General features: G+C 39.3%; 2 protein-coding genes across 7 annotated transcripts in view; one reads left to right on the top strand and one right to left on the bottom strand.

Annotated features, from left to right (window-relative positions):
* trappc6b (trafficking protein particle complex subunit 6B) overlaps positions 1–11,154 on the top strand; it is a 40,224-nt gene that overhangs the window by 26,841 nt on the left and 2,229 nt on the right. For all 3 annotated transcript variants that reach the window (XM_067991515.1, XM_067991513.1, XM_067991514.1), the window contains exon 5: positions 11,005–11,098. In XM_067991515.1, coding sequence (XP_067847616.1) covers positions 11,005–11,098 — 94 coding nt within the window. The remainder of the gene's footprint in view (positions 1–11,004; positions 11,099–11,154) is intronic.
* gemin2 (gem (nuclear organelle) associated protein 2) overlaps positions 3,007–11,154 on the bottom strand; it is a 42,194-nt gene continuing 34,046 nt past the window's right edge. For all 4 annotated transcript variants that reach the window (XM_067991510.1, XM_067991509.1, XM_067991507.1 and 1 more), the window contains exon 11: positions 3,007–3,289. In XM_067991510.1, coding sequence (XP_067847611.1) covers positions 3,223–3,289 — 67 coding nt within the window. In that variant the 3' untranslated portion in view covers positions 3,007–3,222. The remainder of the gene's footprint in view (positions 3,290–11,154) is intronic.

Below are 11,154 nucleotides of genomic sequence, written 5' to 3' on the forward strand. Positions count from 1 at the left end.
CTGATCGGCAGCCAGTGACCCCTATTGGAAAGCATGCCTTTGCGTCTGCCAGGTGACGACAACATGGCTAAGATGGGTATAGAGGGATATGGGCCAAGTGCAGGCAATTGGGACTAGCTTAGTGGTATAAACTGGGCGACATGGACATGTTGGGCCGAAGGGCCTGTTTCCATGTTGTAAACTTCTATGATTCTAACATTGGGCTTGTTTTGTTGCCCTCCAGAGTCCAATAGCTTATTAGTACTAATTGTTTAGGCTCATAAATGAAAAGTGGAAATTGAGAGGTATTGTGGGGCTGCCAGCACCCACGGAACTGTACCCAACTAAAGTCAGCATTTTGAGAGGGATTGGGGGAGAATAGCAAACCGGATTAAAAATTCGTTAGAAGGGAGGAAACAGAAAGGGGAGTTTCTTTTTAGTGGTTGTGGTATCCCACGGGGTTCAGTTCTGGGGCAACTTCTGTTCACTGTGCATATCAATGATTTGGATATAGGTCTAGAGGGAGTGATGTCTGCAGATGATACCAAAATATGAGGTATAGATAATTCTTTAGATGAGAGAAAGCTGCAAAGGAATATTGCTAAGATGGGTTAAAAAGTAGCAGATGGGATTCAGTGTAGGTAAGTGTGTATTGATACATTTTGGTTAAAAAGAAATTACATCAGTAATTATATTCTGAATGGAAGTATGCTTGGTGCTGTGGAAGAGCAGAAGGATTTGGGGATACAGGTTGATAGGGCCATAAAAAAGCTAATGAAATTCTAGGTTTTATTACAAGAAGTGTAGTATATAAAAGCCAAGAGGTAATAATGAGCCTATATAAAAGCTTAATAATATCTCACTTAGAGTACTCTGCAGTATTGGGTTCTACACTATAGGAAGGGTATTGAGGCATTAGAGAGGGTACAATGCAGCTTCACTCAGATGCTGCCTGGCATGAGGAAACCCAAATACAAAGAAAAATTTGCTTTTTTGATAGAACAATGCAGACTACATGCCAATATGATAAAAGTGTTTAAAATTATGAAAGACAGTTTTGAAGTTTGTGGATGATACAAACTTGGCAATGTAGTGAATAGTGAGGAGGTTAGTAGCAGACTTCAGGAGGACAGAGACAGACTGGTGAAATGGGCAGACACATGGCAGGTGCAATTTAATGTGGATAAGTATGAAGTGATGTACTTTGGGAGAAACAACATGGAGAGGCAGTATAATCTAAATGGTACTATTTTGAGGGGGGTGGAAGAGCAGAGGGACCTGGGGGTGCATATTCACAAATCTTTGAAAGTGGCAGGGCAAGTTGATGATAAGGTGGTTAAGAAGTGTATGGGATACTTGGCTTTGTAAATAGAGGCATTGGATACAAAACAAGGAAGTTATGCTAAACCTTTACAAATCACTGGTTAGGCCTCAGCTGAAGTATTGTGTACAATTTTGGGCACCACACTTTAGGAAGGATATCAAGGTCTTGGAGAAGGTACAGGGTTTAGGGAATTCAGTTATGTAGAGAGATTGGAGAAGCTGGGACTGTTCTCCATTAGAGCAGAGAAAATTAAGGGGAGATCTAATAGAGGTATTCAAAATTATGAGGGGTTTTGATAGAGCAAGTAGGGAGAAACTGTTTCCTGTAGCAAGCGGGTCGATAACCAGAGGTCATAGATTCAAAATAATTGACAAAACAACTAGAGGGGAAATGGGGAGAAATTTTTTCACGCAGATGGTAGTTAAGATCTGGAACGCACTAACTAAAAGGGTGGTGGAAGCAGATTCCATAGGAACTTTTAAAAGGCAATTGGACATGTACTTGAAGAGGACTAATTTGCAGGGTTATGGGGGAAAAAAACTGAGGAGCGGGATTAAATTGGACAGCTCTTTCAAAGAGCTGGCATAGGCACGACTGGCCGTATGGCCTCCTTCTGTGCTGTAAGATTCTGATTCTATGAATAGGAAAGGGTTGATAGAAGCAGATTGTTTCCAGTAGTTTAGGGGTCTATAATGAATGGCCATTGATCCAAGATTAAATGTAAGAGATTTAGAACAGAGAGTAAGAGAATCTTCTTTACACAGAGAGTTATGAAGATGTGGAATTCACTTCTAAGATTCAAGATTAGATTGGATAGGTGGATGAAGGAAAAAGGAATAATGGGATGTGGGAACACGACTGGTATATGTAATTTGGACTATTTGCTCACAGAGGGTAAATGCTGACACATATGAGGTTATGATGAACCTTTATAAAACACTGGTTTGGCCACAACTGAAGTATTCTGGGCACTGCACTTTAGGAAGGATGTGAAGGCCTTAGAGAGGGTGCAGAAAAGATTTACTAGACTGGTTCCAGGGATGAGGGACTTCAGTTACTTGGATAGACTGGAGAAACTGGGGTCATTCTCCTTAGAGAATAGAAGGTTGAGAGGAGATTTGATAGAGGTATTCAAAATCACAAGGGGTCCAGACAGAGTAGATAGAGAGAAGCTGTTCCCATTGGCGGAAGGGTTGAGACCCAGAAGACACAGATTTAAGGTGATTGGCAAAAGAATTAAAGATGACATGAGGAAAAACTCTTTTACGCAGCGAGTAGTTATGATCTGGAATGCACTGCCTGAAAGGGTGGTGGAGGCAGATTCAACTGTGGCTTTCAAAAGAGAATTGGATAAGTACTTGAAGGGCAAAAGTTTCCAGGGCTACGGGGAAAGGGTGGGGGAGTGAGACTAACTGGATTGCCCTTGTAGAGAGCCGGCACAGGCTCGACGGGCTGAATGTCCTCCTTTTGTGCTGTAATCATTCTATGATTCTATATTGGTTGGACTGGGTCGAATGTCCTGTTTCTGTGTTGTAATTTCTATGTATGAGAGAAAGGGAGAAAATTGTAAACAATGAAAAAACCCTAATAATGTATTTAAAAACCTCAGCCTTCCCCCCGCCCCATTACCACCTCAGTCAAAAAGTTGTTTTTTCCAGTAATATTAACATGTTTTTAATTTATAATTTACTTCCAAAATCCACTTTTGTGAGGGTAAGAAAACAATTTGTGTTTAATTTGTTCTAATTTTTCTATACGCCAAGTGCAATGTATCTTTTTTTATTTGTTCATGGGATGTGGGCGTCGCTGGCGAGGTCGGCATTTTTATTGCCCATCCCTAATTGCCCTTGAGAAGGTGGTGGTGAGCCGCCTTCTTGAACCGCTGCAGTCCGTGTGGTGACGGTTCTCCCACAGTGCTGTTAGGAAGGGAGTTCCAGGATTTTGACCCAGCGACGATGAAGGAACGGCGATATATTTCCAAGTCTCCTTATAATACAACCACAAAGTGCACATAACAATCAAATATTCGCATGATACTAGAAGTTTTAAAATTCAAACATCCAGATGTTCAATGATTATGGTAAATTCAACCAAGCCCTAGATCATTACAGTAATATTGCACTGCAGTATTAGATGTTTGAACAAACTTGCAATGACCCTCAGCACTACCGATGAACGTATGCAGATTTACACCAAACTAGTTAAATTTAATGACTAATTAAATAGTAATTGCTATTTTAATATGGACTGCATCATTTCTGACTCGGCATAAACATTTTTAATTCAATACTGAATGAAGAAACAAATGTTCTAGGAATGGAACTGTATATGAGAAAATATAATGGGTTCATCTACATCTAATTACAACCCTTCAGTAACATCATTTGCAAGCACGGGGTCAGCTTTCATGTGCTGACAATACTATCTTTATCTCACCACCGCCACCGTGGACTCCTAAGGCTGCTACCATAATATCCAACTGCCTATCAAATATCAGATTTTGGATGAGACAAAATTTCCCATCGTTTAATATTAATAAAACTGCTGCCATCCTCTTTTGTTCCCATTGGCATCGACACATGCCTCTGGCTTCAGGTCAGTAAACCTCGCTTGCTCAGCCTGAAAACCAGATAGTGAACAATCATGGCATTTTGTGAGACCCTGAGCTAACTTTTCTATGCCACATCTAGTTAGTTGGCAGGACTGCATTTTTCCACCTCCGCACATCATGACTTCTGCAGCCCCTCACTCTGTTGCTGAAATCCTAATCCAGGTGGTCTTCATCTTTTAGAATTGATTTCTCGGACATTCCCCTCACTGAGCTCCCCTTATCCACCCTTCACAAACTCCAGATCTCCAAGCCTCATTCATCACCTCTGTCCTTGCCACACTTATTGTTCCCCATATATGTTACTTTGCTGCCGTTGCTCTGCCTATAGTGGAAAAAATTCTTCGATACATTATAAAGAAAACTCAAAGCATCTAGCGAGAGTGAAAGCAACTAGTCCAAACTAATGTGGGCTCATGAAAGACAGGTCACACAAATACCATTCTTTAAGGATGTAAGTAAGCTAATGGATAAAGGTTAGGTGATGGATTTTAAATATCTTCAATTTCAGAAAGCACTTAACAAAGTGCCTTGCAGTGCTTAATGTAGAAGCACCTGATTTCTGATATGAAGTTAATCAATTAAGAATTGAAAATACATTTATTTAAGTTTATGGATGACACAAAGATGTGGGAAAGCAGGGAACTCTGGGAAAGGGACCTAGTTCAGGAAGATCTAACTGCAGACAAAAAAGTGACAAATTTGAAATTGTTACTCGAAATATTAGACAAGGTACAGTGGGATTAGGATCTTAGTGGGTTAGCTGAGTAAGCTTTGAAAGAATCTCATTGCCCTGACAATTGTTCAGACACAAATGTTGGGATACGTTGATAGATTGTCTACAAGTGGAAAGAAGCAATACTGACCCAGAGCATTAACAAAACCACTGTAGTGTTTTGGATTTCACCTGTATTGCCTGTACTGGATTCTTTATAATGTTGTAATAATTAGATTAATTTTATAAGTCATTAACTCCCAAGGTCGTGCCACATTTTGTCTTAACATTAAAGCCAACAGAGTCGGAGTCCATGTTGGTTGCCATAGTGATTTGGAATGTTTATTAGTAAACAAAGTGGATCATTGAGTTATAATCTCAAGCATTTTGCACCTTGGGATGAAATGGTTTCTTTAAGATACCTAAGCAGTCAGGCTTTGGTTCATTCAATGTGCCCACCAGAGGGCTTAACTGAACAGACATTTGGGTATCTTGAGCTTCCACATCATAGGGGAGGCAATTAAATCACAGTGCTAACTGATTCATGGCTCAGTGAGCCAACCACCTGCCTTTCGGACTGCTCACTCTGAAGGGGCTGGTTCCTCTCCCATTCTCTCAAAGATATTAGAATGAGCTTGTGCAACTTGTAACCAATAGGATAGAACCAGTTAGCTTGAGATAAGCTAGATTGAAAGCAAGATTTCACCTATAGTGTCATTAGAGTTGCATGTTTGTTTTTTCATGGAACGTGGAGCATAGGGAAATGATGGATCTAGCTGTATTCTCTTCATTCATTTATTTTGTGTAAACTGGTTTGTTAATTTGCAGTCATGTTTCATCTCACTAGTGTGCTTTTCAGTCTGTCTTCCATAATGAAAGAACAACAGTGTTGGCACATATGTGATTACAGTAGCTGGGATATGCAACAAGGGTTCTATCTTATAACCCACAGGTCACACCTTCGTTTAACAAGATATTGGGCAGTAAAAGTGAGCTCTGGATTGTAAGGAACATGAGATCCACTTATGGGAGTGATTAGCGATACTAAACTTAAAAATACAGCAAAACCTGAAAATTTATAACCACATTTTAAGTCTTCTAGTTTGTTGTTTATGAAAAGGCCTAACACAATCAAAAAGAGTAATCTTTGAAAAAGAGGAATATTTAAGGGGATGGGGAGCGAGCAGGAGAGTGGGATTAGACTAGGTGGCTCATGTGGAGAAAAAACAGACTCGATGGGCCAAATTTCCTATTTCTGTGCTCTAAAATTCAGTGATTCAATGAAAAGTTTGATAGGGCATCAATGAACTAACAAAGTTCGTGGAGCTTTTTTTTGCATTTGGTGGGAAAATAGACTGAGGGGAAAGGAATACAATCCAGGCTTTTAAAATGATGTAGCAAATTGGTTGATGGGTTGATAACTTCAGAGTAGTTAACTTCTGAAATAGTCTGGCATTTGATGCACTGACTGCTTTAGCAGGTCTGCAGTTCCTAATTTCAAAATTTGCAGATGACATAAAACTTTGAAGTGTAGTATACAGTGAGGAGGATAGTAATAGACTTCAAGAGGACATAGACAGGCTGGTGGAATGGGCGGACAAATGGCGGATGAAATTTAATGCAGAAAAGTGCAAAGTGATACATTTTGGCAGGAAGAACGAGGAGAGGCAACATAAACTAAATGGTACAATTCTAAAGAGGGTGCAGGAACAGAGAGACCTGGGCACAAATCTTTGAAGGTGGTCGGACAGGTTGAGAAAGTGGTTAAAAAAGCATACGGGATCCTGGGCTTTATGAATAAAAGCATAGAGTACAAAAACAAGGAAGTTATGTTGGACCTTTATAAAACACTGGTTCGGCCACAACTGGAGTATTGTGTCCAATTCTGGGCATCATACTTTAGGAAGGATGTGAAGGATTTGGAAAGGGTGCAGAAAAGATTTACTAGAATGGTTCCAGGGATGAGGGACTTCAGTTACGTGGATAGACTGGAGAAGCTGGGGTTGCTCTCCTTAGAGCAGAGAAAGTTGAGAGGAGATTTGATAGGAGTGTTCAAAATCATGAAAGGTTTAAATAAAGAGAAACTGTTCCCATTGGCGGAAGGGTCGAGAACCAGAGGACACAGATTTAAGGTGATTGGCAAAAGAACCAAAGGCGATGTGAGGAAAAACCTCTTTACGCAGCGAGTAGTTATGATCTGGAATGTGCTGCCTGAAAGGTTGGTGGATGCAGATTCAATCATGACTTTCAAAAAGGAATTGGATAAATATTTGAAGAGAAAAAATTTGCAGGGCTACGGGGAAAGAGCGGGCGAATGGGACTAATGGGATTGCTCTTGCAGAGAGCCGGCACGGGCTCGATGGGCCGAATGGCCGCTGCCTTCGATGCTGTAACAATTCTATGATTCTAAAGGGAGTTAAGGGAAGCAGATTATGCTAAGATGGGAAGTAACTGAAAATGAACTATGCAAACCTTGGAGTGGCTTAGGTGTTTTGAATTTCTTTCTCAGTCTTTATGATTTTCTACAATGCCTAGAACACTTCATATCAATGCAAATCAATGATATTTGCAATATATCCATCTTGGATGCTGGCTTATCTTTGTCAAAGTTCTTGCTACAGAGCCAACCCAATGAAAACACTTAAACTGTTAAGTAGGTAATAAAGATTGAGTTCTTTTCCTAAATATGCCAAAATCTGTAACATTTTGGTGGCAACTGCTTTGGGGAATAAAATAATTCATTGCAGTAGCATAGCTAATTTCCTCTGCAAAACTGTACACCTAGTTTGATTCCTGAGTTACAGCAGCATGCACTTTAGAGCTGCTTCATTATATTGTTTTCCCCAACTGCAACAATAAATTGAGTAGCACTGGTACAGAAGCATAGCACCAATTGAATCCTGAAGAATTTATAATTATAGAGTAGTTATTTGTAAGTTAATGACCCACATGTTGCTCACAATCCAGGATTAATGATGCTAAAAAAAACTATTGAGAAAAACAGGATCCTTGTAATTGCCGTGGTAAGTTACTGTGTTGATCTATCATTGGAATGTATTAGATCTGTGTTGAGGAATTGAGCTTTTTGCTGATGCATTGAAAAACTTAAGAAAATACATTTATTGCATTTTGGCATGTTCCCAAAAGACTCCACATACAATGAATTATTTTGTAGTGCAGTTACTGTTATGGCAAATGGACTTGACAACCATTTTGCACACTGCAAGTTTTCCCAAACAATGAGATGAATGACCAATTACTCTGGTGTTGGTGAGGGAGTGTTGTCGGTCAGGAGACTGGGACCTTTTAAGGTCTTGCAACAGGCAAGTGTGATGTTGGTTTCATGTCTTATTTGAAGGACAGCACCTTCAACAATGCAGTGGCCCCTCACTATTATACTGCTAGTCAAGATTATGAGCTCAAGTTCTGAAGTGGGACCTTCACCCGCAACCTTCTGACTGGGGCGAGAGTGCTACCAGCCAAGCCAAGCTGACTTGAAACAGGTTGAGTTAAATCAAAACTACAGCACCGAAACAGGCCATTCAGCCCATCTGGTCTATGTTGGCGTTTATGCTCCACACTAGTCTCCTCCCTACTTCAGCTAACCCTATCAGGATACCCTTCTATTTCCTTTCTTCCCCCATGTGCTTATCTAGCGTCCCCTTAAATGCATCTTTGCTATTTGCCTCAACTACTCCTTGTGGTAGTGTGTTCCACATTCTTACCACTCTTGAGGTAAAGAAGTTTCTCCTGAATTCCCTATTTTTTATATTTATGACCTCTAGTTTTGGACTCCCCACAAGTGGAGACATTTTCTCTATGGTTACCCTACGATACCCTATCATTATCTTAGAGACCTCTATCAGGTCACCCTCGGCCTTCTCTATTCTAGAGGCCTGTTCAGCCTTCCATGACAAGGATATACTCTCAGTTCTGGTATCATCCTTGTGAATCTTTTTTGCACCATCTCCATTGCCTCTACATCTCTTTCTATAATATGGAGACCAGAACTGTGCACAGTACTCCGTGTGTTCTAACCAAGGTTCTATGCAAGTTTAACATAACTTCTTTGCTTTTCAATTCAATCCCTCTAGAAATGAACCCCAGTTCTTGATTTTCCTTTTTTTTATGGCCTTATTTACCTGTGTCGCTACTCTTAGTGATTTATGTATCTGTACCCCTAGGTCCTTTTACTCCTCTATCCTGTTTAGACTCTTATTATCCAAGCAGTATGTGGCCTCATTCTTCCTACTAAAATGCACCACCTCACACAATATTGAAATTCATTTGCCAATTTTGTGCCCATTCTGCAACTTTATTAATGTCTTCTTGCATTTTGACACTTTCTTCCTTTGTATTAACTACACCCCAATTTCATGTCGTCCACAAATTTTGAAATTGTACTTCTGAATCCACACCGTTAATGTGAATTGTGAATAATGGTCCCAGCACCGATCCCTTGGGTACACTACTTCCCACCTTTTGCCAATCTGAGTAGCTACCCTTAACCCCTACTCTCTCTTTTGTAGCCAGCTTGTTATCCATTCTGCTACCTGTGCTTTGATTCCACATGCTCTGACTTTAGCCATGGGGTCTACAATGAGGTACCTTATCGAAGACCTTTTGAAAATCTAAATATATTACATCTACTACGTTACCCTTGCCTATTCTTTCTGTTACTTCAAAGAATAAGATTGGTCAATTATGACTTTCCCTTCTGAAATCTGTGCTGACTATTCTTTATTCTATTTTCGTTCTCTAGATGCCTATTACATCTTTGAGTAAAGATTCCATTATCTTGCCTACCACTGACGTTAAACTAAGTGGCCTATAGTTCCCTGGACTTGTTCTATCTCCCTTTTTAAATATAGGAATAATATTAGCTGTCTCCCAGTGCTCTGGCTCTTTCCCTTTTCTAGTGAATTATTACATATATAAGTAATAGTGCCTCTGCTATCTCCTCCCTAACTTCTATTAATATTGTGGATGCAATTCATCCGGACCAGGGGTCTTATGCTCCTTTATTTTGATTAGTTTATCAATCTCCTCCCTTTCTATCTTAAATGTTTTAATATCTTTTTCTGCCTCTCCTAATGCCATGCCCACCTTGTAAGTCTCCCTGGTAAATATGGAGGCAAAGTAACTTGAATATTTCTGCCATTTCGCTGTCATTACCTGTGAGTTTATCTTGTGCATCCCTTAGTGGCCCTATCCCTATTCTGATTTTTCTTGTTATTTATATGGCTGTAGAATACTTTAAATTAATCAAGGAATATAAATATATTAATCTCATAGTTTCTCTTTGCTTTCCTAATTGTTTTAATTTCTTTCCTAACCTCTGTGTCCCTTTTGTCATCCTCTCTCTTATTGTTTGTGTACTTAGAGTATGCCTTTTTCTTTAGTTTCAATTTTACCCTTATCTCTTTAGCCAATAATGAAACACATTGATGAATAGTTTGTTCTTGCCTTTTGGAGTAACTTATTTCTCCTGAACTCTATTGATCACCATTTTGAATATTGTCCATTGCTGTTCTATCTCTTTATCTGTCAATTTTTTTTTCCAGTTTACCTGCCCTAGTTCTACACTCATCCCCTCAAAATTAGTGTTTTTCCAATCTATTTATTTGGTCTTTCTCTTATTTGTGTTTTTCTCAATCATTATTTTAAACTGTATTATGTTATGATCGCTATTTCCTAGATGTTCCCCTATGGTTACTGCTCTTGGCTATTCTGTTCATTTCCCATTACTATATCTAACTGTGATTCCTCTCTTTGGTTTGTCACATACTGGGTAAGAAAGAAGTCCTGTACACACTGTAAAAACTCCATTCCCTTTTCTGTACCTCTTGCCAGTTTATTTGGGGGTTGTTGAAATCTCCTATGATTATTTGATTTTTTTTTTACTCATTTCATATTTGTCTACATATTAGGTGGTCTGTAGAATTTACCTATTAATGTGATCGATCCCTTCTTATCCTTTGTCTCAATCCAAATGGATTCTGTTTCTATCTTAATGTTACTTATGTCCCTTTTTTTCTATTGCCGTTATGTTGTCTCTAATTAGTACAGCTACTCCACACCCCTTCCTTCCCTATCTTTTCTAAATAGAGTAGAAATGCAAATAGAACCAAGTAAAGAATCAATAACAGTTGCCAGATGTTTGAAAACGCCATTAAATGCAACAGGGTAGCTGGCTTCATTTCTCATGTACATCTTGTTGCCTTCTCAATCATCCTTGATTTGAGCGCTCTTGCAGAACTTGGATGTGGATTTAGAGTGTGAAATGGATGCTTATTTAGCAAACCATATTTATTATGGGTTTAAGTTACAATGTACTTTAAATGTGGCAGGTTAACTAATCCTTTTCTTTTATTTCAGTATTTGGCATTTACTTGTGGACTAGTTAGAGGTGCCTTATCGAACTTGGGAATTAAAAGTATTGTGACAGTTGAAGTTACTGCAATGCCTGCATGTAAGTTTTGTGGTGTTTTTAATGTGTTTCGGTAGCATTAAATGCTGGATTTAAGC

Source organism: Heptranchias perlo, chromosome 10 (genome assembly GCF_035084215.1).
Source record: "Heptranchias perlo isolate sHepPer1 chromosome 10, sHepPer1.hap1, whole genome shotgun sequence".
NCBI classification, from domain to species: domain Eukaryota; kingdom Metazoa; phylum Chordata; class Chondrichthyes; order Hexanchiformes; family Hexanchidae; genus Heptranchias; species Heptranchias perlo.